The 27,756-nt window shown below is 35.4% G+C and overlaps 2 protein-coding genes across 2 annotated transcripts; one reads left to right on the plus strand and one right to left on the minus strand.

Moving 5' to 3' along the window:
• Positions 1 to 19,660, plus strand: LOC117568283 (centrosomal and chromosomal factor). The gene is made up of 6 exons (XM_034248797.2): positions 1 to 385; positions 449 to 1,586; positions 5,886 to 6,638; positions 6,780 to 6,884; positions 6,958 to 7,061; positions 18,617 to 19,660. The coding sequence occupies exons 2-6, from the start codon at positions 1,007 to 1,009 to the stop codon at positions 19,490 to 19,492; spliced, it is 2,418 nt and encodes an 805-aa protein (XP_034104688.1). The 5' UTR covers positions 1 to 385; positions 449 to 1,006; the 3' UTR covers positions 19,493 to 19,660.
• Positions 19,575 to 27,193, minus strand: LOC117568285 (sodium-coupled monocarboxylate transporter 1). The gene is made up of 7 exons (XM_034248799.2): positions 26,895 to 27,193; positions 23,455 to 24,193; positions 23,232 to 23,393; positions 22,129 to 22,244; positions 21,713 to 22,072; positions 21,189 to 21,650; positions 19,575 to 20,283 (listed from the first exon to the last, which is right to left on the minus strand). Exons 2-7 carry the CDS (start codon positions 24,100 to 24,102, stop codon positions 19,998 to 20,000), a joined length of 2,034 nt encoding a protein of 677 aa, XP_034104690.1. The 5' UTR covers positions 24,103 to 24,193; positions 26,895 to 27,193; the 3' UTR covers positions 19,575 to 19,997.
• Positions 27,194 to 27,756: the final 563 nt, after the last annotated feature.

Genomic DNA, 27,756 nt, shown 5'->3' on the forward strand with positions numbered 1-27,756 from the left:
AGACAGCAAAGAATTTCATTATAATTTATTTTCTAAAATATTTATTTTGTAGTCTGCATTACAAGCTTTATCTATGTAAGCATTGATCAGGCAACTTCAGAGCACGCAGCTTTTGAGGCAATGAAAAGATCTGGCAGCACTGCTCTGCATGCAAAGTTTGCAATAACTATCGATAATCGATAATATTAACGATCGAATACAGTATTTTTTGCGGCTGGCAAAAGCAAGTCAGTAAAAACGGCAACAGTAAAATAGGAGCCAGTCACATTAAAACGCAATTAAAAGATGAACAAAATTCACACAATAAAGATAAACTAAATATTTAAATCAATGCCACACACTTGCTATTAACATTTTGTTGTTGTTTCAAGCATTATCGCTCAGTGTAAGCTAAGCTAAGCCAAATAAAATTATGAATATATTTACTGAACACATTCCCATACCCAAGAGCGCAACTTGAGCCCACTGTGCGTAGTTCTAAAAAGGCGTGTTAGAGCGAGCCAGCAAATAGAGAGCGAAAGCGAGACAGCAACGACAATATGGAGGCACAGCCAAAAACAAAACACGTTGAAAAGCGAGCAACAAGAAAATTAAATTTTTATTGTTTTCACACAAATAAAATCAAATAAAAAGCGTACAACAATAACAGAGAAGAGACACGCACTCACACATGCAAAGAGTGAAGAGAGAGCATTGTGTATGTGTGTGTGTGTATATATGTAATGAAAGGAGGACGTCACGTGCCACACATACAAAACACAAGTGCCACTGGGCAGGAGACGAGGACCAACCACCGTAGAGCAACCCCTAAAAATGTGTTGCTGCCGTTTTGCTTCTGGGATGCTGCGCCAGCCAGCAGCGAGCACCAGTCAAGGCTTCTTCTTGTTCAGTACGAATCGAGCACTCGACGCGTACGCGGCGCGGCATAAAGCAAAGAACTAAATCCGAGTAAAATCCGCAAGCACAGCACAGGCCAAGGAAATAGAAACAGTTGCGTTCTTTCGTAATGTCTACGGCGTTTCTCGTGGACAGTTTGTTGCATGCACAACAACAACAACAACAGCGCGCCCAGAGTTACAGTGAGAGTCAGTTGAAGTCAAGTCTGAGCGAGATGCTCCTGAGCCGCGGCCAGTCGACAGAGCCGACAGCTGAGAGACAGCCGGCACAGGAGGAACGCTCCAGCTCCAGTTCGAGTGAGTTGTTGTGCAGCTGCAATTGTGCGTTGGCCAAGCGGGGCTACAAATGTGATAAGTGTCGCGAATTGCGTGCGGAAAGTGTCGATAGCATTGAGGAAATGGAGCTGGAAGACGACGATGATGATGAGGATGAAGATGAAATCGTGGCTGACATCGGCAGCATTGAAGCTCCGCATTTGGACGATGATGAACTGCTCGACGATGAGCTGGACATGGAGACGTCGCGACGTGAGGCAATCAAATTGCCCAAACTCGAACCCAAGGAGGTCAATACACCTCTTCCGAGTGGTGGCACTACGATCCTTAAGGATAACAACAGCAAACCGATACTCAAGTTCAGTGTGTCCGCCATATTAGGAGACACGCGTGAAGGAGTTCGGGTTAGGAATGGTAAGATCGCAATAAACGCGGCTTGGCAATTAATTTGCCGTGGCTAATGCCAAACATAAACAATGGCAGAGAATATAAAACTGAATTCAAAATACAATTGCAATATGAAAATCCAAAAGAATAACAACTTGCCCCTTTGCAATTTCCATTTCAATTTCAATGTGCCACGGGGATCAGTTTATCCATTTTTTTATTGTGCTCCCTAAGCCCCTTGAGGCATTCACATTCTCGCAGGCTGTAAAAACACAACCAGACCTAATCATGTTTAAATTATTGTATCTCAGCCTCGCCTCGCCTCGCCTCACCTCGATAAATGCGCATAAACCAGTTCAGCTTCCGTTTTCACTATCTCTGCTCGTCCTTTTTTGCGGCTGCGCGTGCTACTTACACACACACACACACATACGTAGAGGATCACAATGAGGGTTTATTGAGGGTCCTTTTTTTAGCGTTGTGCATCGCCAAAAAGTAGGCGTGACAAATCGTCTATCAGTCAATGTAACTGCGCCGCAATTTTATCCATCTTTTTAGCATGTGAATTGCAATTGGATTGTGGGATTTTAATTGTCATGGCCTTTTATTAATGAGTAGGCTGACTTATTTTTTCCGGAACTTTTTATGGCACTTTTTATGTGATTTTGTGGTGCAATTTTTTTGGCCAAAGATCATTTCACATTTAGTAGATAGCATTTTGTGACTAAAGCGTGGCCAGAGGTGAGAGAAAATAGATTATGAAAACAAAATAATGATTATTATGCCAAAAGTAATCTACTACGGAATAGAATAGAGTCTATTATTTGGTCATTAATGATTGGAAAGAACATTGAAAAGGAAATAAATATATGTCATATGAATGAAATGAATATATTATACATTTTTAAAAGCAAATGGATTTCTTCTAAACTTTATTAAAGGTCGTTCAAATAGCACATGCAAATAAATTGAATAGAAATCTATTTAAATTAAGTAATCTACTAATGTACAACAATTTGTTTTTAACTTTGTGTAATTCCCTTAAATAATACACACAAATAAGTTCAAAATAAATCTATTTTCTTTCAATAGGTTTGTATTTTGGTTTTTATTTTGTTATATTGAATATTCTTCTGAATCAATCGAAATACCAAAAGGAATCTTAAATGTTGAAATATTTAAATCATTAAATGTTAATCACTAAAACACAAGAGATTATTGAAAAAAAAAGATTTAGCTTTCAAAGTAATTCTAATAAATGAAAAATGACAATATTTTGATTTTTTTTTTTTAATTTTTAGATACTGTTAAGTTAAAAAAAGAAAAGTTTGCTTTAAGAATGCTATAGATTTATTTCTAAACTTCAAATTAAACTCTCCCATACTATAAATTGGAACTCGTATTTTTTAGTATTGGCAGCATGGCCAAAAGAATAACTATCATTACTTAAAAAATAAAAAAAAACGATTCTTATTTCTGGAAAATTCCAAAACAGGAGAATTCTATTTTTGAGCTTCATCTGACAAATAAATATTAAAGAACAAGAAAATAATTGAGACGATTCATTTCATATTTCGCTAGCAAGTTATTTATAATTTCGATTTTAATTCTTCATTTGAGTTAGAATCATTTCTTGTAAGCACTTCCTTTACAAGGATGGTCATCACAATTAGAAAATATCTCTATTGTAATACTTCGCATATAATTATAATCGCATAAAGTATTTCCCTAAGCACACAACTAATTTTGGGGAGCAATCACACACTTAGGACTAATCCATTAGATATGTTAGCTTAATGGCGTTCCACTAATTGCCAATAAATAGAAACCAAGTGCGTTTACTTTCGCTGGAGTCTAAGGCCGCAAATGAACTTTTTGTGCCATAAAGCGATTGGGGCAAAGTTTTTGCCCAAAACTAACAGTTTTTCACGGGGTGGGGGGAAAATTTCCGTGGCACAGATGCAAAAGTGGCCAAAAAGCAGCAGTGGAAATAAAACAAACAATGCGAACAATTATAACTTAATTTGTGCGCTCATTAGGCACACATGTGGCACACACTTACACACTCACACACACACACTAACACACTCACACACACTAACACACATGTGGAGCATGCCAAAAAGTTAAACCACAAAGATTTCAGCATCAAATTATATACACACAATGCGCCTGAAGAGGCGTTAATATGTTAATTGTTTCAGTCGCTCTAATCGAATTAAAATCATATCCTGCAGCGTCTGTCAGTGTATGTGTATGTGTGTGTCCTTGTGTGTGTTTGTGTTTGTAAATGGCGACTGCTGCTGCTTTGGGGGTGTTTAATTAGAAAATGAAATGCAGCCGCAAAAGCGCCAAAATCTTTCCGCAGGCTAAACTCCTCAGCACTGAAATCAAAGGCACAAAACTTTTGGTTCAAATCAACGTCTGCTTCCAAGGTGTGGGTGTGCTTGTGTGTGTATGTGTGTGTGTGCGTGGGATGTGTTCAAAAGTTTTCAATGTGTTTTGGGGGCTCTGTAAGGAACTGAGTGGAACTGAAAGCTGCGAGCTGTTTAATTATGCCAGTTTGACACTTCAAAGCAGCATCTGCCAAGCGAAAGGCGAATCACGGCCACAACTTATCTCTTAGTCTCACATGTGAAGGGTTGATTCCAAGACATGACTGTGGACGGGGGAGTGGGGACTTTGGGGCGTCAAGGAAAACACTTCAGCAAATCTTACCCAAGATCTTAGACCCTTCCTTGAAGGTGTTCTGTTCTTAAATTGGAGTATAACATTTGCGGCTAATTTTAAATTATGCAAGCATAAATACCAATAAATAAATCTTATTCAGTTTAGTGATAACCATAAATCAAATTACCACAGAAAATAAACTAAAGAAAAACTAAATTTAGATAGTACAAGATTTTCTATGAAAATTGATAAACTATACACAGAAAAAAAAGTGTTAAAATTCAAAATAAAATCTTAAATTATGTCAAAATTTAAACAAAAAGGTTTATTCTTCAATCAAGATCAAAGTTCAACAAAAATTCTATAGCTAATATCTATAATACTAATAGTCGTATCTCCAAAAACCCGAATACTTACTTCAAAAATACTTACTACACAATATAAAACAAAGAAAAACTCTAAACTAGATAATAATTTTCAAAGTTTCAAAATTTTAAGATTTATTTAAAAGAAAACTATATCTTAAGAAAAAGAAATCAAATTACTTCAAAAAACAAACAAGTAAAAAACCCGATACCCTTTTCAATAAAAGCAAAACAATGCGGTATAAAGTTTAAATTACACAAAACTAATATATCGCGAAAATACTAAATATATACTAAAGACTATATTTTGTATATTGATATAGTATTACACGCAAAATATACCAGATTGTCAGCCAAAGCAACACCTAATAAATCCCCTGAACACTTAACTAAAAAAGCACAATTTAAGTTGTTGTAAGAAAAATATTTATTTTTTTTTTTCAATTTTTATTTACAATCTGTCTTGTGACAATAAGTAAATTTTATGACTAATATTTACATAACAGGAATAGCAGATTTCCAGTGAAACCTGCTATTAAATATAACTTCTCGTTTACTTAAATTTACCTTTCAGGGAGATCAAGAATGCGAAATCTTTTGAGTCTTCTATATGTTGAGCTATTGTCTAATAGACCTAGGGCTAAATTATTTACATGATTGTGAAGTCTGTCCGTATATTTCTTTTTTTATTGTTGGAATATTTAGATTTCTGAAGAAAAATATAAAACTCAAATTCAATTAGCAATTTTTGTTTGCTTTCTTTATTTGTTCTAAAAAAGATTAAAGGGCTTAAGCCTAAATGTTCTCTAATAACATATTTCAAGGCATCAAATACCTGAAATCAAGAGCAATTCAAATTTCAATATAAAAAATATGTGCTCTAATATTCTCACCTTGATTTTAGAGTAAAACAATCCATTCCTCATTATGTATGTATATGTGTTTGCAATATTCTCACAATGATTTGTTAAGGAATGCTCTACAAAATTTCTATTCCTAGCCGAATGTTTAGAATTTGAATAGTGTTTATGATATGAATATGACAAATCAAGTTACAAAAAAAAGAAAACTTAATTTTTTGGTATTAAGTTTCTCTCATTCAGATTTATTACTTGGCTTTCCTGTGCAAACAGGTAAACGCTATCGTCAAAATCTTAATTTTAGTTACAAATTTTCATTTTGCGCTAAGCACTTTATTCTCTAAAGTTCATTCATTGAGTTCTTCCCTACTTTAGCATTGTCTACTAACTAATAACTATCTCCTTTTGCTGGTTTTCTTTATTGCGAACAGAGTTTATGCAACCGCAGCATATATGGCCTTATCTGCAACAGAACTTTATGCAACAGCACACACATCAATATCACCAGCACCATCCGCAGCAGCAACATCCCCAGCATCAGCAGCAACAGTCGGCGCCACCAACATCGCATCATCATCATCATCACCATCAGCAGCAGCAGCAGCAGCAACACCATCAGGCATTGGTTGGACAGACGGCACTCGTTGGATTGCCGCATCCACTGCATCACCATGCACATGCCCATTTTCCGCATCCCGCATTTCTAACGCATCAGCAGCAACAACAACAACAACAGCAGCAACAGCAACATCACGGCAATAGTTGTCAACCGCAAACCACAGCAACGACGGCCGCATCCTCGTCGTCACCTGGCAGCACAATTAGTGATAGCGACAACAATCACAGCAACAACAACAACAACAATAGCAGCAGTAGTAATGGCAACATTGGACAGGATGGGAGACCGCATGAAATCGACAACAACGAGGACAACAGCAATCGAAGATTAACGCAAGAAAAGCAGCAGCAACTGTTGAGTGGACAAGCAACAGGCGGAGTAGGGGGAGGAGGAGGGGGCGTTGGACCACCAACAGCGCATCCAACGCCACCGCCTCTACCCCCGCCCATACATCCGGTGATTGCCAAGCCGATGCCCAGTCGCCCGACTCCGTTTCTGCCACACACACTCAACCATCCGCATTTGCATTCGTTGCTGGCTCACTGTCGCAATCCCTACATGAGTGGTAAGCAGCTCCCCTTCTCTCTCTCTCTCTCTCTCACTCCTTCTCAGTTTTGGGCACCCCATGGCGCTCATTAACAAGTGTTTGCCTGCATGTCTAATGCATTTCCCCATTCCGATTACACAAATTACATCCTCATTGCAGTTGGTGCCCAAGTATTTCCCCTGCCACCTGGTCAGGGATTTCCCTGGGCGCACTCGACACGTGGAAAGCCAAGGCGTGGCATGATGCGGCGTGCCGTCTTCTCAGGTTCGTAGCATGAGTTGCTTTAATCCCCTTCAATCCGTTTAATCACATGTTGCACTTTTGTCTCGCTCCACAGATTCGCAGCGAAAAGGATTGGAGAAACGTTTCCAGCAGCAGAAATATATCAGCAAACCAGATCGCAAGAAACTCGCTGAGAGATTGGGTCTTAAAGACTCGCAGGTGAGCTAAGATTTTATTTTCAGTTATTTAGTTATTAATTAGAAATTAAAATGTTAAAAAAGTGTCAAATTATTGCTCTTTAACCTTTTTATAAATGTGTCTATTTATAAGACAGTTAAGATAGTAAGTGAAAGACTATGATATATAATATACCAATCATATCATATGATATATAAGATGATACGATTTGATATGATGAGATATGATTAAGATGATATTATATGATATCATATTCTTAACCGAAAGTTTAAAATTAGGAATGTGTCTATGATTCCTATTAAAATTCTTATATGATACAGTGTCATTTAGAGAGTGTCTTTGAATTATTTGAAATATTTATGTATTCAAAAGTAAGTTTAGAATTTAAAGAGTGAATATAACGTAATATAATAATATTTAATATTTTAAAGTCTTAACTAAAAGATTACAAACTAAAGTGTGAGAATTTCAAGGGTGATATCTTTAACATTATATATCATGTTCCTAACCGAAAGTTTAAAATTATGAAAGTGGTTCATATAAAATACTTATTTCATAATAAAAAAGTTTGGAGTTTTAGTTTTGTGAGTATGTCTCTGATTGTTCTTTAATATTCCTAGTTTACAATTGAAAAGAGGTCTATAATTCTTTCGAAACGTTTAAAGAATGGTTATGATATATGAATTAAAGTTCTTTAATATTCTACAATTTTAATTGAAAGTTTAGAATATAATAAATGAGTCTAATATATACCAATGATCGCTATTCAGAATTTCATATTCTTAATAAAAGATTATACTTTAAAGAGTGGCTAATATTTCTCATCTTAAACATACATTTTACATTCTAAGCAATTCATTTAATTTATTTTTTATTAAGTTGAAATCTGCAAGACTGATTTGCTACTGAGTACTCTTTAATATATCATATTCTAAACTGATTTTTTATTAAGAAATGCTCTTTCATAATTTATACCATTAACTGAAAGTTTAGATCTTAAAATGAGTCTACGATTCATTTAAAATCTAATTATTGAAATGCCCTTTAATATTATCATATTCTTAACTGAAAATTTACATATTAAAGTGTAGCTATGTTATGCCAATAAACCGCTCTTTAATTTGAAATAACCCCGAAACTGGAATTGCGCTAATTCCAAGTTTACATGAGAGCCAATCAAATTATATAAACTCCGACGAGACGTGCTCATAATAAACTTGCTTTATAATGCTTTTATGAATATCATTTTTAAGCACGCATAAACATTTTTCGAAAACTTTTCAAATCAGCTTCAACAACAACAACAACAACAACAACTAGAACAACAATAATAATACGAAATAATAAGAACAACATGAAAATATAAAATAAGCACACACATAAGGGAATATAAAACTCCGCCCTTTAAGTGGCAAGTGGAATATCGAAAAGCTCTCAGCAATGGCTGCGCATACCAAAAATGGAAGCAGCATCAAGCTTATAAAGCGGGGAGCGGATGAAGAGGAGAGGGAAGGGGGAGAGAGGGGCTGGGCGTGCTTCCTTTAAATGCGCAGTCGCTTGTCTTCAACCAACATACATACATATATAGAGTATACAACACGCATACTCACACATAAAGGTCGCCCTGTCAGCGAAATACATATAATGAAATTATAACGAGCTATAAGAAATTCATTTCTCCTTTTTGAAAAGCCAGACGCAAAGAATCGCGAGTCCTGAAGCAGCAGCAGCTCTTATTGATTGCGTGTAGCCGGGCATAATTAAGCTGATTCCTTCTTTATTTTCATTTTCATCTTTCCTCTTTTTATTTTACTTACTTTTTGCCAAAAGCTGAAAGGCGGCCGAAAATATAAAGAAAGGTTCAGTAAAGTTTAAGACGGTGGGGAATATAAAATTACAGCATTAAGTGGATGGGAAAAAGGCAATGGATCAGACTAATCTTAGTGGATAGACAATTATTTACATACGAGTAAATATGAAAACTAAGAAAGTAAATTCTTAAAAGATAATTTAATAAAACATGTTTAATCATTGAAAATTAATATTATTACCATTAAGTATTTTAAGAATGTTTTTCAATATTAGTTTCGCATGTCTCAATAAAGTTTGAAACTGTGGGAAATATTAGATGAATTTTAAAATTATAAAGCAGCGTTTAGTGGATGAGAAATATGAAATGGATCTAAATATTCCAGTTAGAGATTAATAGATGGAGTATTATTTAAATATGTAGGAATGCCGACTAAGTTAATTTTTGTTTTTAAAGACAATCTATTAAAACATTTGTAAGCATTAAAAATTAACATTATTGGCAGTAAATGGTTACAAACAAATTTTAAGAATGTTTGCAACATTAGTTTCACATGTCTCAATAAATATTAAAGCTGTGAGAAATATGATTTTAATATTATATGAAGCGATTAGCGATTGGATAATAATTTAAATAGGAAGTCTGACAAAGTTAACTTTTAATAACAAGAAAATAACACATTTCTAATCTTTGAAAGTTAATTGAATATAATGAATATACCAAATATGAATATTGAAAGTAAATTTCAAAGATTAGAAACTTTTTAAATTCCTTTTTAGGATATAATTCTAAGAAAGAAGTTGAAAATTAATATATTATAGCATTCTAAAATAGAAGTTGAAAAGTTTTTAAAATCTAAAATTTACTTTTACAGTATTTTTTATATGAATTCTATGCAATCTCTAGACCGATCAAATGTAACAATTAAATATTTTACTACCCAATAAAGAGGTGTTAAAAATTTAAATTGGAATCGTTCAATAATTTGTTCGCATGGCTCAATAAAGAAATATGAAATGACTTTTTTAAAATGTGTGCTGCGAAAATTGAATTGATGATTACTTTAATATGAATAAACCCAAAGTCAAGTTGTGTATCATGGTAGATATTATTGAATATTAATGTATTGAAATTTAACTTCAATGCTAATATTCATATCTCAAATTGTTACGAGCTGTATTTAGCCGCAAATTATGAACTCGATTTAAATACATAATCTTACTACCCCATAAAAGGGTCCATATAAAAAAATACGACTTCGCAATTTCCACAGCGACATTTTTCGCATGACTGCTGCTGTTGCTGTAGCTGCTACAAATGTGGCATGACCAATTTGGCCTTGTCACAATGTAATCGATCACAACTCAATCAAAAGACAACTGCGAGTTGTCAGCAGCCGTCGGAGATGACTGAACTGAACTGATGATGAGGAACTGCAGCCGCTGCTGCCGTCGGCAATTGACAGTCGAATGATGATGCTGACAATTTTATGCCAAATTAGTGCAGCTCTTTTTTTCGTTTTTCGAAATTTTGCCACTAACAATGCAACTGCATATAATTCATAAAAATTTCATAATTACGCAATAAGCGTGTCCATTTACATTTGTCCGTTTGCCAGACAAGAATTCATCATCATCATCAACTCACGCCCCTTTTTTACGCTCAGTTGCCTGCTGCTGATGAGTCGATCGATCATATGCAACCTAATGATCTTATAATGCGAACCATGTGCTCGAAACTACATGAATAGATTGACTTTGTTCAAACCACTGCGATTCATTTGGCAGTTACCTAAGACAACTCTTATGCAAAAAATAATCTCTTGGTATTACACAATGATGATTACCTAAAGATCATTAAAATGAATATATCGATTTTAGCATTTGTGCCTTGAGATCACTTTGAATGATTTTGCAGTACTCAAAGTATTTTAATTACTTTTGTAGAATCTTTTTAGAAACAGAGTTCTCAAGTAAGCTCTAAAATAAGTACTGCTCAGCATTATAATATTGAAAATGGGAAACACAGAACATGATAATACTTTAGTTATATGTATGTAACTACTAAAGCACTATTTTTATAAAATTCTAAAGAGTCTTTCTTCTTCAAAGCAAATCATACTCTATATAAATCATGTTCTATGTTATATACTTCGCATTTTTTCTAAGGCCTTTGCAGCGCTTGGTCTTACAATTATTTTACGATTATTGTCCGCAGCGCTCTCAGCCATTAATCTGAGTTGGCAAAAAATCAAAAAAAAATATAGTACAAAGCTGTAGTACTTTGTACTTTTCATCGAGTGGAAAAGAAAAGCAAATCAAAGCATTCATCAATTGCACTTTACCAAAAATGGGAAAATGGCAAAATGAAAATGTCGACGGGATGGCGTCAGAAACAAAGAGCCAAAGAACCCTAAAAGAGAACCGTTTAAAAAATGTGCAAAAATGTCAGAAAAACTCACAGTCAAATCGCAGCAGTTGGTCCAATGTCCAAGGCTGGACCCAACTCCCAGTTTCCCGCTCCCCGCTCTCCTTATAAAGTGGACAAAGTGTTGTCCAGCCGTCGGCGATGGCGACACCGGCTCCATTAACAGCTTCAAAGTGGGGAAAGAGAACTTGTGGTTGACTGTGAAATGTTTTTTAGGGTGTGGGTGATGAACGAGTGTGGATATTCACACTCAAGTGACACACACACATACGTACACAGTAGAGTGTGAGTCTGTGTGTGTGGATTGCAATGCAACGCGTGTCGTGGCGCCTAGTTGTATGCAACATGATTTAAGGACTTTGCCTCGCATTTGTATTTCTCTTGCTGCACTTTTTGTTGTTCGCTGCTGTTCATTTGCTGCACGCTGCCCTTTTGTCGGACGCCACGTCATAAATTTTCCCCCTTCGAGTGTGAAATGCACCTAGAATGCCTCCAGAGTTTGGGAGCTTGGCTTTGGCTTTTGGAGTCGCGTGCCTTGCGGTTGACAATCGTTGCATTGATGGCAACCAAAACCGCTCAGGTGATTCATCATTTCGAGTGTTGTTCATTGCAACTTTTATTGCGATTTTAACAAACGCACTCAAAGCTCGCAATTTGGTCCAGCGAGAATTTTTATTGCAGTGCAATTGATGTAAGCGATGTACAAACGAAGTGCTTCTGCTTTACACATTACACATAAAACATTATAAAACACTTTCAATTAAATAATAAGTTTAACTTTGTTTCTTTTTCTTTTCACTCACTGTTTCGTTGCAAACTTTTTTCTTGCTTCTGTCTCTTATCGATATCATTTCATTCATTTAAATTATCGATATATTTGTTGTGCTAATAATGGTCACACTCTTTCGATAGTTTTCTTTGCACGTATATCGTGTAGTAAATATGGCTGCTCTCGTAACTGCATTTGACAGTTAGCAGCCTCATAATCTGGCTGCGATAAATTTAATTGCCATTAATAGCACACTTCAAATAACAACCACAACAAAAAAAACGCGAAAATGAAAATAACTTGAGGGCAAATTCAATACTCAAAGTTGATTTGCATTTTTAAATCAGAGTTCAAGGAATCGTGAGATCACTGAACGAGTTGGTTCTTTAGCATCCCTGCAAGCAAAACAGAAACACACACAAACACACCCGCACACACAAAGAGAGACACACGTGTCAAAGCTATGGCAAATGCCTGGCAGCAACTTTTTAAGTGTCATGTCCAAAACAAATTCGTCTGTTTTTGATTTGCCCAAAAATGGGGGAAGCTCACAGCGAAAAAAAAACACCAACCAAGCAGACAGTGGGAAAATCCTTAATATCAATTGTGGAAACTCAGTGCTGAGGCTCTCTTCGCTTTCGGAATTTTCACGTTATAAATATTTTTATCTTTATTTCATTTGTCTGGCACTGCGAGGGCGAAACGAACCCGGGGGGGAGGGGAAATGGGATAAGGGAGGATTACTCCACACATTTGTGGTATTCTTTTTTTTATGTTTTGTATTTTCCATTTTATTTGTTTGTCATTTCGATTTCGTCTGCGTTTTATTTACTTGCCGGCGAAGGCTTTAAATCAAATTGAATGATAAATAAGCTGTGAAATAAAAGAGCGCGAGAGAGAGAGAGAGCTTACTTGTATATAGAGAGCACTATAAGCAGTAAGAATAACTGACTTTTGGTTGGTCTTTTCGGTCGTCTGTTTTGCTTGTTTTTTATGAGTCTTGTTATCGCCTTAATGGCCAGACAGCATTCTTTTGTTTTTTTGGTGGGAGACATCTGCAATTGATTTAAGGAAGGAAAAGATATTAATTCCATTTATCACTTGTTCAAGTCAACATATGACATTTTTCTTAGACGTCTGCCACAATTCGCATGGCAATCAAAAAGCACTTTTGCAGAACACAAAATGCGTTCATAACTCGAATTTCATTTGTCTTGCAAAAACGATTGAGAAACACATTAAAAACCATCATTTGCAACTTTGGTTACAAAATAAATTTATGACAAATTGCTAAATAAATGCCAGTAAAATTGAGAGCAAAAGAAAGAGAGAGAGAGAGAGAACTCGGTTCAGATTTCCACACACACACACACACACACAGGACATTGGCCAGTCGAGTAACACAATTTTGTTGGTAACCCAAAACGGCTCTGGAAATGACTTTGGCAAATAGTAGCAGACTATTTAATACGCTATTACGCAGCATATCGAATGACATGCCAGGAGACAAAGTCACCCCCAAGTAGCAATTGTGCCTCATTAGTTAACATATGTTGCCAACCCAGACTCACACTTTATCTTCCTCTCTCTCTCCCTCTCCCCCCTCTCAACGCTGTTTGCATCTCCAACTCCAACTCTGACTCTGATTCCGAGTCTAACTCGAAACAAACAACAGCTTGTGCTCATTGCCAAAGTCAATTTTCGGCAAAAAAGGGAGCCAAAACAATTTGTAGCCAAACTGACTCTGAGCAAACCAATTTCCACCACTTAAACTCCATTTACCCCTCGTCTATGTTTTTCTTTCACTTTGCCAGCTTTATAAAAACTTCTAGCAAATGATATCCGCTTTATGCTGGCGGAGCGTGTGTCTGAAAAATCTGTTACATGGCTGCCGAATGTGGCTCAAACTAGTTGAGCACAATGTGTTGAATATCTCGAGTCCTTAACGAAATTGGGAATCCAGGCTAAATTGCTCTCGTTTAGATAATTGATTTGACTCTTAAACAGCAAGTCTAGTATTTGCGATAAGATTTGTATAAAAGTCGGGAATTGAATGATTTTTATAAACAGACACTTTTATTTATTCTTCATATTTTTTTGTAAAATATATGTATTATTTATAATAATAATATTTTAAAGCATACATATAATAATAATAACTATGATGTTTCCAAATTTGATTGGAATCAGATACAAAATAGGGAAGTTATTTTACTACAGGCCTCAATAGATTTATCTCACAATATGGTATATTTTATACTATACAGTACATTTTGAATGTATTCGTATATTAATATACCAAATATAGCCTTAGGTAGCACACCCGACTGTACCTTTTTTACTTGTTTACTTTGAATAAAGATGAGTCTCATATCTCTTGATTAGCACATTCATTAGAAGTAAGAATTAATTATTAAATGTATTATTTTTCTGTTTTTAAATTATTCCAAAAAGGAACCAATTCGTACGAAAAACAAAAAATTAAAGAATGTGTCTTGTCTTGAAACAGAAAAAGTTACTGAAATCAATCCTAACTATAAATATAGTCCTAATCCAGAGCTATAAGAATAAGCTTTACTCATTTTTAAAATAGTTTCAGTTTATGTTTCTTGACTGTAACTTTTCAGCCAGAGAATTATCCATATGTCTATCCACAATACAATAAAAAATATTGGGCAAATAAACCTTTCCAAATTAAACAAATTAGAAAAGATAAACTCAATAAATGTTAGCTATGTGCTATTATTATTACACTAAATTGTAATGTAAAGAAAAACAAAATAAAGACAATAGTATAATCCAATTTTAGATGAAAATGTTATTTAGAGAAAACTACATTAGCAAACCGACAAGAGATTATAAATTTCTGTTTTAAGATTTAAAAATTCTAAAATGCCATTGAAAGTGTTAATTTTATACTAATAATTAGGTTTATCATAACAAAAGCAAACAGTCATTAAGTAACTATTATCATATGTTATAATCGAAATTATTCAGACTGCAAATCCCTCAATTGTTTTGCACAGAATGCAAATGAACAAGCCAGCAAAAAGTCATTCGCTTACATTTTCATATTGTGCACTATTTGTGTTTTAATTTGTTGTGCACAAAAACACATTCATTGTTCAGCATGTAAATTAATAATGTACTAGAAAAACATGGCAAATAAATGTATACGCATTTCAATTGCCACTAATTGTTTCTACAATATTATTACGATTATTATGTTAGATTCTTCAATTAAATGCAGATTGCGAGAGTTCAGTTTCGAGTTGCATTTGATAGGTCAGTTATTTAATTATTTCGAAGTTGTGCATTAATTAGCTCTATGTGATGTGATTCGGGACAGAACTTGACTTGACTCTTGTTATTTGTTGAGCCAAAAGGCAAGCTATTAAAAGCCAGAGCAAACATCATAATTTCAAGCTCATTAAACTTGGAAGTAAAGCATAGATTAAAGAAGAGTGGGAGGCAGGGAGATGGAGATGGAGCCACATTTTCCAGTCGACTTTCGACTTTTTGCACGGTCCGTTCACCCCGAGACCGAGACGCATACTAAATTGCACGCTTTATAATTAATTTCCATCAAAAACAGACGACGAAAGGACGCACACAGGACGAAAACGGACAACGGACGAAGGCTGGCTCACAATTCGGGTTGGGCCATAATCATTAATCTTATCGCCGCCTGAGCTTATTATTTCAATTGCTGCTGATGTTGTTTGAGACGAGAGAGAGAGAGAGCGAGAGAAAGCGGTTGGGTGGGGCGACGGGGTGGTGAATTGCTTGGGTGGGTGTGCAACTGCCGTTGGAAAATTCAATGACCGGAAGTAAGTAAAACAGCAAATCCCAAAAAAGACTCGCCACGTGGCCAAAACGCGGAGGGGAGTCGAAGACTCAAACTAGAGCCAGAGGCAAGGCGACGATGTTAAGCTCCTCGGCACAATCTCTGCGGTTAATCGCTTGTTCAACATGTCAGCACTTTTCCACTTTGCTGCTGTTGTTGTTGTGGTAATTGTTGTTTATTTATTTATATGCCGAGCGATTATATCGAGTACTTGCTTGCTAATCCCTGCAGTTCCCATACATCACATTTAACATTGCAATATTGCAAAATTCAGAACAAATTGTGAGAGTTAAGAACTGTGTTAAAAGTGCAGCCTTCTTGCTCTTACCATTTTAGTTAAGTCTAGACTAGACTAGACTAGATAGAAGCTAGCTTTGTATACCGTATTGTTCTACAAGCTTCAGACTTCTACATAGCTCTTAGTTTTAGTTCTGGGCTGAAGGTTGATAGTATTATATATGTGTTCTTTCTTATGAAATTGAGAGCTGTGCATTAGCTGCAAACTTCTACCTCTTACTTTTTAAGTTAAGATAGATTATTATAATATAAATAAATATAGAATAATAATATAAATAACTTAGCTATGTGCACCGTCTTTTTGTTCACTGAAATTGTAAGAGGAAAGCTATGTAAAAACTACTACTAAAATCAAATAGTCTGAAAATAAATGAATGTACATCGACTAGGGATAATTATCAACCACAAATGAGCTTTACTTTCTAGCTCTTACTGCTAGCTCTTACTATTTTAGTTACTCACTCATCTTGCTATTGCAATATTCCGAATTTGCGTTTCATAACATGTGGGGAGAGTAAGAGATACGATGTCTAAGAACTGCAGTCTTTTAACTCCTACCCTATTTAGTTTAGTTTGCTAGTTGTAAAAAAGGGATCCATTAATGTATACCGCCTTATTGTACAAAGAAATTGTGATTGGAACGCTTTCTAAAAACTACGGCCTTTAAGCTACTACCATTTCTGTTAAGTCAGCAAATAAAAGAATAAATATAGGCTAAGGATAATGTGCAAGTAACATTGAGCTTGTAACAAACAACATCTTTCCAGATCTTGATAAAATAAATAAATGAATAAATATAGGCTCAGGATGATGTGCAACTAAAAATAAGCTTTGTGTACATTGTAAAACAACTACAGCCTTCTAGCTCTTACCATTTCAGTTGCTTGCCATTGCAATATTTTGAAGATCCTTCTTATTGTGCAACAACATTGTAATAGGTACGCTACTTAAAAACTCTTACCGCTTGAGCTGAGCCTTGATTGTTTAGTTAGTCAGTCAGTTAATTAGAAAGATTTTTGTGTCCTATCTTATTTATTGAATTTATAATAGTTAAGACTTCACAAAAGCTGCAGCCTTCCAGCTCTTACCATTACAGTTACTCAATCATCTAGTCATTGCAATATTCTGCAGCTCTTTTTTACTGCACGAGGAAAATAATAGAGGTTCTCCGTGTAAAAAGTGTAGCCTTCCAGCTCTTACCATTTCAGTTACTCAATCATGTTGCCTTTGCAATATTCTGGAGTTCTTTCTTATTGCACGATAAAATTAATAGAGACTCACTGTGTAAAATATGTAGCCTTTCAGCTCTTACCCTTTCGCATTAGTCAGCTATACCGTTAAAATGAGTAATTAATATAGGAAAGGATTAATAGGAAACTGCTAGTTAGTTAGTTCTGTCTTATTGAACAAGGAAAGAGATACGCTTTTTAAAACCTTTAGCCTTCTAAGTAAGACCTTTCAAGCTTTGTCTTGATACTTCAGCAAATCATCACAAACAGATTAATAATTATAGGCTATGTTGAACGTGCACAATTTGCGCTTTAATTTTCAATTAAATCAAAACTAATTATGAGATGAGTTGCTGTATTTTGGAGACTGGCAGTCCTATAAATTGTTGCAAACTTGTTGCCCTGTATGCCTGGCAACAAAGTGCGAGTCTCCCGCTGTGTCCTAGACAGGCGAAGGACAACAAGAGCACAACAACAAGTCAGGGCAGAGGTAAACACCCATTGAATAATAACTCAAAAACAGTCGCAAACTTAGCAGCAACAACAACAACAGGAAGAAGCATGGTTGTCAGGGTGTGTGTGGCAGGGTTGCCAGCATGCCTGCAATTTGCTTTGAGTGTTTGGCGTCCTACTTGTCTCTTAGTGTCCCTGTCACATGCAGCAAACGCACATAAACACACGATGGGCTTACAGCACTTTTGCTGGACCAACTTTTAATCGGCACAGTGTGACAAACTGACAAAATGTGTGCAGCATGTAGTTGGAGTGCATTTCAAATGCAGTTGATGACACTGTGCGGCCTCTCTAATCAATTTGTTGCCGCTAAGCAAATGCCTCTCTCATTTGCATTTATTATGGATTTGCCAGGCATCTGTTGTTGGCATTGCAGTTTGAAACTTTTGCCCCGGCCACACCCACACACACGTCACCGCCTCCTTCCCTTCATCACACACACACACACACACTTCCATCCCCTTTTAGCCACAGAAAACTTTAGCCGAAAAGTTGAATTGACCGAAGAGCGACGGCCATGAATTTTATCCTATGCCTGTGGTTATGAAAACTTTTTTGGGGCCAACTCCTTGTCTACTCAACGCAGCTGCAGCGGACAGTTGAGCAGAGTCTTAGGACAGCAATCCATCCAAAAAAGAAGAAGAAAACTTTAACATTTTCAATTTACCCATTTCATCATTGCAGGTAAAAATTTGGTTTCAAAATCGCCGCATGAAATGGCGCAACTCGAAGGAGCGCGAACTCTTGGCCAACGGCGGCTCACGCGACCAAACGCTGCCCAACAAGAACAACCCGAATCCGGATTTGTCCGATGCCAAATGCGATCGCCCCTTGACGCCGCTCTCCCCCTCGCTGCTCTCGCCCAATGGCAGCGCCAGCACACCGCCACCGTCATTAACAGCAGCAGCTGCTGGGAAGGATGAGCTGACATCGGCAGCAGCAGCAGCAGGAGGAGGCGGAGCTGCCTTGGCTGTCACACCCAAATCACCGCAATCGCAATCTCAGACAGCGAGCAGCAGCAGCTCACCCGTTGAGGGTGCTCCGACGCCAACATCGTCGTCTGGCTATGGGATGCAAATCAGTTCGCCGCCTCCGTTGCTCACCAGCATCAAGATGAGCGATCAGTCAGCCACGCCCACACCAACGCCCACCACAACGGTCTCCTCGGCTGCCTCATCGCCACCCGGCGTGGCTGAATTCCAGGCCAAGATCAATGCGGAAATGCAAAAGCAATTGGTTGCCGCCGATCTGAAGTTCAAGCTGGAGACGAGCATCCAAGAGGCGAAGCAACGACGCTTCGAGCAGCTGCAGCAACTTCATCATTCACCGCATTTCACAGCCATGCGAGAAGTTGAGCTGGCTGCTGCAGCAGCTGCTGCTCAACTGCATCATCATCACCAACAGCAACAACAACAGCAGCAGCAACAACAACAGCAACAACAATTGCAATCGACGCCAACTTCAGCGGCGCATTTCCAGAGTGCAGAGTTCATGAAGCTCTACTACGATGAATACGACGACTCCAACTCGGATAGCGATGAGGAAATAAGCGTTACGTGATTGCCAAAATTGGCAGCAAGAGAGCGCATTGTAAATACTCGATATATAATATATATGTTTAGCACTTTTAATTGTACATTTTATGCTCTTATAAACTAATCCATTAATTCATTAATTATTGCATTAATTTATTGTACTTAACCTGTGCATATTTCATTCGAATTTAAATTCAAATACACATACAAACACACACAAAATACAAAAATACAACAACAAAAATAAAGGTCTTTGAGCAATTCACAACCTCCGATGTATTATTTCTCTTCAACACGATTTTTTATTGTGTATCTCAACGCAACAAAAGGCGTTTTAATAGTTGTTTAGCAAAATACTGTAAGTGTGTGCTTATAAATAACAAAAATAAATCACTCATTCGACTATAACTTAGTATATAATGTTTTTTTTTTTTGTTTGCGACTAAACTAAACGACAACTTTGCTTTGTACATGGAGGTTACAGTTACAATTACAGTTACAGGAATATTTCTTCTTCATTTTCGAAAAACCTATTTTGGTTGGCTTTCATCGTCGAGGTGAATGGCCAAGTTAATGTGACCCTCTCCACTTGTCGTCTCAGTCGGCTTCACTACTGTGGAGAACGTTACGGAAGTTTCCTTCTGGAAAATATCTTCGGATATCGCAGGATTGTCAATACCTTTACCGGTAATCTTCAGCACGCTTCGACGCTGCAGTGCATCGATGATGAGTGATATCAGCCAACCGAGGAAAACGGTTAACAGGCAACCGATCATGCTGAACCACATGTAGCTTATTCGGAAAATCGGCCAAGAGCTGTTGGAGGGAGAGGAAAAGAAGAAAATTTTATTAAACAACGTTAAAAAATACAAAAGTTATAGTTGATTATTGACTGGAGTAGACCCTTTACAAAATAAAATAACAGTAACAAAGATTACACTTCTAAAAGATACAGTTTGTTCTGACTGCAATAGACCCTTTACTAATCAAAGTAACCGACGAAGAGAATTCTTTGAAATAACTATTACACTTATAAAAGATACAGTTTGCCTTGACTGCCATAGACCCTTTAGCTTGGTTTTACAACTACAATGTACAATGTAATAAAAAGCAAAGAATGAAAAAATTGCCTAATAATAATAAGCATAGCAGTTGAGTATTGACTTATATAGACCCTTTACTTTGGTCTTACACATGTAAAAGATCAATAAAAGGAAATCTAATGAAACAACGATAACAATTATAAAAGTTACAGCTAAGTATTGGCTGCATTAGACCCTTTACTATGATTCAACACGTAAACCAAATAACAGATGAAAAGAATTCTATGACACAAATTCAGTTTCATTAACTATTGACAGTAATAGACATTTTAATTTATGTATGTTAAGTAAATAAAAAACTAACTGTTGACTATAATGGACTCGTTATAGAGATAAAAGCTTCTATGAAGAAGCGCCAACAAATATGAAATCGAATAAAGTATTAACTTTTATAGACCCTTTGTTTTGGTAGCAATCTTGAACATAAGAAATACGAATGCTACATTTGAGTATAGACTTCAGTAGACCCTTTAGTTTGGACTAAGAAATTCATACTAAAATGAAAATAATTTGCTCGACAGTCTGAAGACCTTTGTGGCTCTGGCTCATCACATTGCAAAAAGGAATTGTATTCGTTATTTTAATAAAATAACAATAATAATAATTTTCGAGACTTACGTGAATCCTCCCTCAGTTTTCACTAGTAGACTTTCGCTAAGCAAATCGCCAATGATGCCCGTCACATTCATATGACAATTGCAACTTTCCACAGACGTTGGCAACGTTGGTGTCTTTACATCGCCAAGTTGCGCCACCACGCCCACAAATACGACCAAGGTCAGCGACAAGAGTCCTCCATAGAATGCTCCCTTGGAGTTCGCCTGCTTGCAAGCAATGCCAAGAACAAAAAGCCCCAAAGTAACGCCTCCAATCAGCCCGTTGAGCGTCAATGTGGCCTGAAGTACGCCACCCAAGTGTTCCACAATGAAAACCAAACCAAATGATACAGCACCAAAACCCAAAGACATCCATTTGGCATAGGTGGCGCCTTTCTCCGGTGAAATCTTGATGTTCATGCCATTGATGAGCAAATCTTCGCAAGTGACAGCTGACAATGAGTTCAAGGCTGAGGCAACAGTTCTGTGAAGATAAGTTAAGAGTAAGTTAACCATCAATCATTAAAGAATCAATTTGAGACTTACCCCAAACTGGCTGCAAAGATGCCAGCCACAAAGATGCCAGCGATGGTATAAACTCCTTCATACGTATTGATCACATAGTAAGGCAAAAGTTGATCGGAGGCTGTGATGCGACCCACAATCAAGGGATCGCATTGCGCATAGTGAGTGAAGACCATCAGTCCGGTGTAAAAGTTAAGCAGAAAGACTATAATCAGTCCAATTATGGCAAATCCCAACGCAATCTTGGCCAGCTTCAGGGATTTAAGAGACATGCACTTTTGCACCGAAGCCTGATTGGTGCAGAAAAGCGAAGTCCAGTAGAAGAAGCCTCCAATGACCACAGACCAAACTGTATGCCGAGTGGTTGGATCGGGATCAAAGCTGATGATTAATAGAAACTTTAGATATAACTTTATAATTTTATTATGTCAACTCACTTGAAAAACTCCAAGCGATCGTATTCAGCAGCAGTCTGAAAAACTTCTATCGGATTGCCACTGTAAAAAGAGCCAAGACCCACGATCAAGACTAAAGAGACGGCCAACACAGCAGCCTGGAATAAATAGGAATTTATAACATTGAAGGATGAATATTTATAGAAATATTGTTTAATGATCATAGAGATTTAAATGAAAATATAAAAGCTATATTAATACAAATTGAATTCAAAGATTACAAGAATAACATATATTTGGATTCTTATAATTCGACTCTGATCTACTACAATACTACTGCAACGATAGAGAGATAACATACATGAAAATATAAAATATATATAATATTAATACAAATTGAGTTAAAAAATTACAAAAATATATTTGGATTTTTGAATTCGACTTTTAACTACTATAATACTTAGTAAATTTTTGTAGTCGAGAGTAAATGTTACTTCTAATTTTCAATACGTTTTTAACATTAAATATTAAATGAAAAATAGTATCTTTGGAATGAACCACTTTTTCGTCTTAAGGATCTTGATTTTAGAATTTTTTCGATTTTACATATTTTTCGAATTTGGTAAATTTCTTGATTTTACGATTATTTTAATTTTAAAATTTATTCAAATTTCACTATTTTGATAGATTTATAAATTTTTAAATTTAAATATTTTTGGTTTTTTTATAAATTAAAAATTTGTTCGTCCGAAAAATCTATATTTCAAAATCTTTTTATTTTCGAAAACTTTTAAAATTTTAAATTTGTTTCCCAATTTGTCAAAGTTGTTGTATTACGATAATATAAAATTTTTAAATTTATTCAAATTTCACTATTATTATAAGTTTATAAATTGTATTTATGTATATATATTTATATTTCCAAATCAATTTTCAAATATATATATAATATAATATATCAAAAATATATTATTATTATTGTTAAGCATTTACAAATTTAAAATTTTAACATTTGTCTTTGATTTTTAAATATTGTTGATTTTAGAAAAGGAGCTAATTTTTTATATATAATATATAATTATAATCATTATTCAAATTTTAATTTTCTATGGTTGCTTATGTTTTAAACCCTTTTCATAACTCACCTGAAAAGAATCCGCAATAACACATGCTTTGATGCCGCCCATGGAAGAGTAGAAAACGCAGACAACGTATATTAAGATGACAGCAATTTTGGTATTCAAGCCCGTGGCTTTGGATAAAGCAATAGCCGGAGCAAGTACAGCAACGGCGGTATAAAAGCACATCTGAATAATTCAAAATAATTTAAATATAATCTAAATACTTTTACACGATCAGCCAACTCACTTGAATTACATAAAGTACTGCGCCTAGAATGCGAATCTCCTTGCCAAAGCGAATACCGAGATACTCATAACAGCTGGTCAGCTCCATTTTAAAGTAGATGGGATAAAAGATCTTCACAGCCACGGGAATAACGAGCACCATGGGAATCACAATGAGCACAAACTGCGTGCCCTGGAAATACATCTCGGAGGGATTTCCAAGCAACTCGATTGCGGTGATGAAACTCGTTGTTAAACTAAGTGTAACTGGAAGTAAACTCATGCCAGAGCCAAGCAGGAAATCCTCGGATGAACTGCCGCCAGTTTCGAAGAAGCCATAAAAGATGCCAATGCCCAAGGAGACGACCAACATGCCCAGCAAAATGACGTAGTCGATGCCTGAGAAGGTCGCCTTATGAGCAGGTTGACTGCATTCCTCGATTGCATTGCTCGCAGATATTGTTTGGGTCTTGAATGAAGTGAGCAGCAAGGTGGCAGCATCATTGAACTCCAGATGCTCCTGGGAGCCAGCAGATTCCTTCGGCGTCTCGCCTCGCACAATCAGATACTTCTGTTCGGTGGAGATGGGTTGTTCCTTCAGAGTGTGGGCGCTTATAAAATGGGCCAGAGCACACAGGGTTAACAATTTTAAAATGGTATTAGCACACATGTTGGGAAGAGCGTTGAAGTAAGCGGAAAATTCGTTGTAATCATACAATTAGTAAATGTTGCATTTACATCTCACAGCCCACAAAAATGATCTGTAATAGAAAGGAACAATTATTTAAATATTTATTTTTATTTTTAATAATAATTTAATAAATAAGCCAGAGCAACTGAAGCTAAGAAGGAAATAAGAGAGCTAAAGTCGAGTGTGCTCGACTATGAGATACCCGCTACCCATTTTAATAAAATCAAAACAGTGCAGTATTATTCTTAAAATAAACCCAGTAATGTACCGAAAAAATACCAAAATATACTGGAGGTCATATTTGGTATATCGTTGAAGTAGTACTTTCGAAATATACTAGTCAAAATATACCAGATTGTCAGTCAAAGCAGCTAAGACCCGATTGCAGTAAGCATTAAATAACTTTTTAAACAACTTCTAAAATTTTGATCCAACCAACAAAATTCACAGGAATTAAAAATACTGTAGTTATTATTGTCCATATCAAAATTCGCGACTCTGGCTTAAACTTAAAATTACGCTTGCTATTCGAGTTTTGTTCATTTGAAGGGACGAAAGTAAGTAAAAATGGTAAAAATTTTAAACAAACTTGATCTGCGTGTAAACAGAATAAATCCTGTCAAAAAAAATTATAGAACTATCTCATAGAGTCTCTGAGATATAGATGTTTATATGGATGGACAGACAGACAGACGGTCAAATAGGCTGACAGACAAGCGGACGTTCAGACGGACATGACTATTGACGCTGATCAAGAATATATGGTGCCTCCTTCTACCTGCATAAACACAGTTATAAAACAAAACCCTTCTACCCTATGGAAAGCGGATATATAAATAAAATACAATTTTTATTATTTTATTTTTAAATATGTAACATAAAGCCATGAACTCAGGAAGCAGTTAAAATGCGCATATTAATTTAATTGCTATTGTAGATCGACGATGAAGATGTTCGACTAATGGCAAGTTCAAGGTTTTATTGGAAGAGAAATTGCGCCAGGGCGGCAATTTGTAATGCAAAGAGCTGTGGGTGTCGTTAATTAATTAAGATCTTCGACTGTAAGTGTAGATGTAATAAAATCGACACATTCACACTCGTGACAATGTTTGATGGCCATTGCTTCAGAGTCGCGTACACACATCTATATTATTTGGTTACATAAACAATTTAATTAAGAAAAGCAATATGGTAACAAAGAACGTTTTTGTTATTATTTTATAGTAAGACATTTTTTATAAAATTCTTTAAAAAAACTATTTTATATATTTGCTTTTTACTTTTTTCAGACATTAATTTGGTTATAAACTCTGATCTGTAATCGTTAAAAAATAAAGAAATTGTTACGCGTTGAGAAAACACAATTAATTGCTTAAGGCACTCAAGAGGATTATTATATTATTTGGATACATAAACAATTTTATTAAAAAAATGCAATATACTAAAAAAGAATGTTATTATTTTATAGTAAGATACTTTTTTTGAAATTTTTATATATTTGAATATTTAAATGTATTTCTTTATCTTTTTTTCAATTTGATTTTCAGACATTAATTTGATTATAAACTGTGAAATTTAATCGTTAAAAAACATATAGAAATTGTTACGCGTTGAGAAAACACAATTAATTGCTTAACACACTCAAGAGGAACCCATTAAATAAAAGACATCGAACAAACAAGCTACGATTTGATACGATGATGATGAGTATCTGATGAACATGCAAACTGCAAAACTATAAAATATTCTCGCAACGCTTGCTCTCAGCTCCTGTCGCATGGTTTCAAGTGGGAATTAAGCGATTTGAACTGGTTTCGATTGGAAATTTTAAGCTGCCTTGCACCAGTTTCTACTAGAAATTGGCCTAAGAACAAAGAGCGTTGAGCAAGCCAAGAGCATCATTGAACACAATGACTAAAGGGACCAAATCGATGCCTTACCAAAAATGAAAAAAATAAATCTGTTCTGTTCTGTTCTGTTTCTCAGTCTCCCTAGTTTCCACTTAACCCGAAGCACGCGTCACTTTCAACTGGAGATTGCAATCTGTGTGTTCTTCTTCTTTTCCAGCCTTATCGAGTCAATTGATATGCGCATATCTCGCTTTTTTTTTTTGTTTTTTTTGTTGTCTGGCAAAGTGACTCGCTGCCCGGTCATTAATATTAATTATAATAATAAGAATTTTAATAATAATACATCTTGGCTGGCATCTTGGGCGCAATTCCATTTTGACGTTTTAATACTCGTCATATATTTATTAAAATTTATTACAGGCGAGCTATCGAGATAACTGTGCAATTTAATTGTTACAGCGAACTCTAAAAAAAAAGTAGCTTACGCAAATTTCACTATGAAGTCATAACATTATGTAAATCTATTTGATTTACAATCTATTTTGTAAAATAAAATTAAGCAGGTCAACTGATTTATTGACAAAATGGTCAGCTCCGATCTTCAAATTACTATATATAAAAATATGGATCTCAATTACCTTAGCGTGACTTAATGAAATTAAGTAATAATTTAAACTGCGCATAGTTTTTTTTTTCAATTAAATCTATTTCTATAAAATAATAAAAGAATGTGTCTATTTATAATTACAAAAGATTTTTTTAAATTTAAGGATTAGCATCTTTGTTCAATCTTCAATTAACAATTAAACTATTGAAATTGTAACAAGCTTTGCGTGTCTACATAAAATGAAATAATAATTTAAAGTGGGGTATTTTCACAAAATATTTTAAAAGTTGCACAATTTTGTAATTAAAACTTACTATTTTAAATGTGATATAATCCGTGTTTAGAAAATCCTTTTCTTTCGTTAAAATCGTAGTATTATTTCCCGTTCGTTATTGAAACTCACAGCTCAAGTAAAAATGTTCTGAATTGTATTTGTAGAATTGTTCCACGATTATTTCTGTATTTCATTAACACCAAACACTTTTCAAATCACAAAAATAGAAATCGAAATATCCGCTTTTGTTTTTTGAGGACTTTTATCGAATCTAGGAATTGCACAATATGATATGGTTTTTTTTTTTTAGGTTTCCAATACTTCGAACGCGTTCGACAATTTTCAACGGAATGAGCTGCGGTCAGCGATTGTGATGGGCTTTTATAAGCCCGATTGGTCAGCAATTCATCGAGCTCCAGCTTCTCGCTGTGTTTGGAAATTGGAAAGAGCACAATGAATATGAAACCCAAAACAGAAAAGAGAACGAGCTCGATTAATAAATTAAGATGGATATTGAGTGCAGCAAGCGAGAACGTTGCAGCAAATCAAGTGAAACAATCTTTACTGATCAACTTTATGAAATACAAACAGATACCATAAAAACTTTGATCGTAATTTAATTTATTTTTTATAAAATTTATTATTACAAAAGATTGTCCAATATTAGCTTTGATCGTAAGTTAATTTCTTTTTATATCAATTATTATTACAAAAGATTGTCTAATATTAGCTGCATTTCATAATAATTCGTAATTCAGTTTATATATTTTCCGTCAATCCCTTCATGTTCTCCTAAGCGTGAATCATTTAGCAAGAAGTTTTCCCTTCCCCCAAAGTGAAAACTTCTTGCTAAATGATTCACGCGTAGAAGAACAGGAAGAGATTGGCGGAAAATACCGGAG

The sequence above is a fragment of the Drosophila albomicans genome, chromosome 3 (genome assembly GCF_009650485.2).
Source record: "Drosophila albomicans strain 15112-1751.03 chromosome 3, ASM965048v2, whole genome shotgun sequence".
NCBI lineage: Eukaryota > Metazoa > Arthropoda > Insecta > Diptera > Drosophilidae > Drosophila > Drosophila albomicans.

Coding starts and splice junctions, on each gene's coding strand:
- LOC117568283 (XM_034248797.2), top strand. CDS start 1,007: ATGTCTACGGCGTTTCTCGTGGACAGTTTGTTGCATGCACAACAACAA. Junction 1,587..5,885: donor AGGAGTTCGGGTTAGGAATG/GTAAGATCGCAA, acceptor TATTGCGAACAG/AGTTTATGCAACCGCAGCAT. Junction 6,639..6,779: donor TCGCAATCCCTACATGAGTG/GTAAGCAGCTCC, acceptor TCCTCATTGCAG/TTGGTGCCCAAGTATTTCCC.
- LOC117568285 (XM_034248799.2), bottom strand. CDS start 24,102: ATGTGTGCTAATACCATTTTAAAATTGTTAACCCTGTGTGCTCTGGCC. Junction 22,245..23,231: donor TTATTGCGGATTCTTTTCAG/GTGAGTTATGAA, acceptor TATTTATTCCAG/GCTGCTGTGTTGGCCGTCTC. Junction 20,284..21,188: donor AAAACTGAGGGAGGATTCAC/GTAAGTCTCGAA, acceptor TCCCTCCAACAG/CTCTTGGCCGATTTTCCGAA.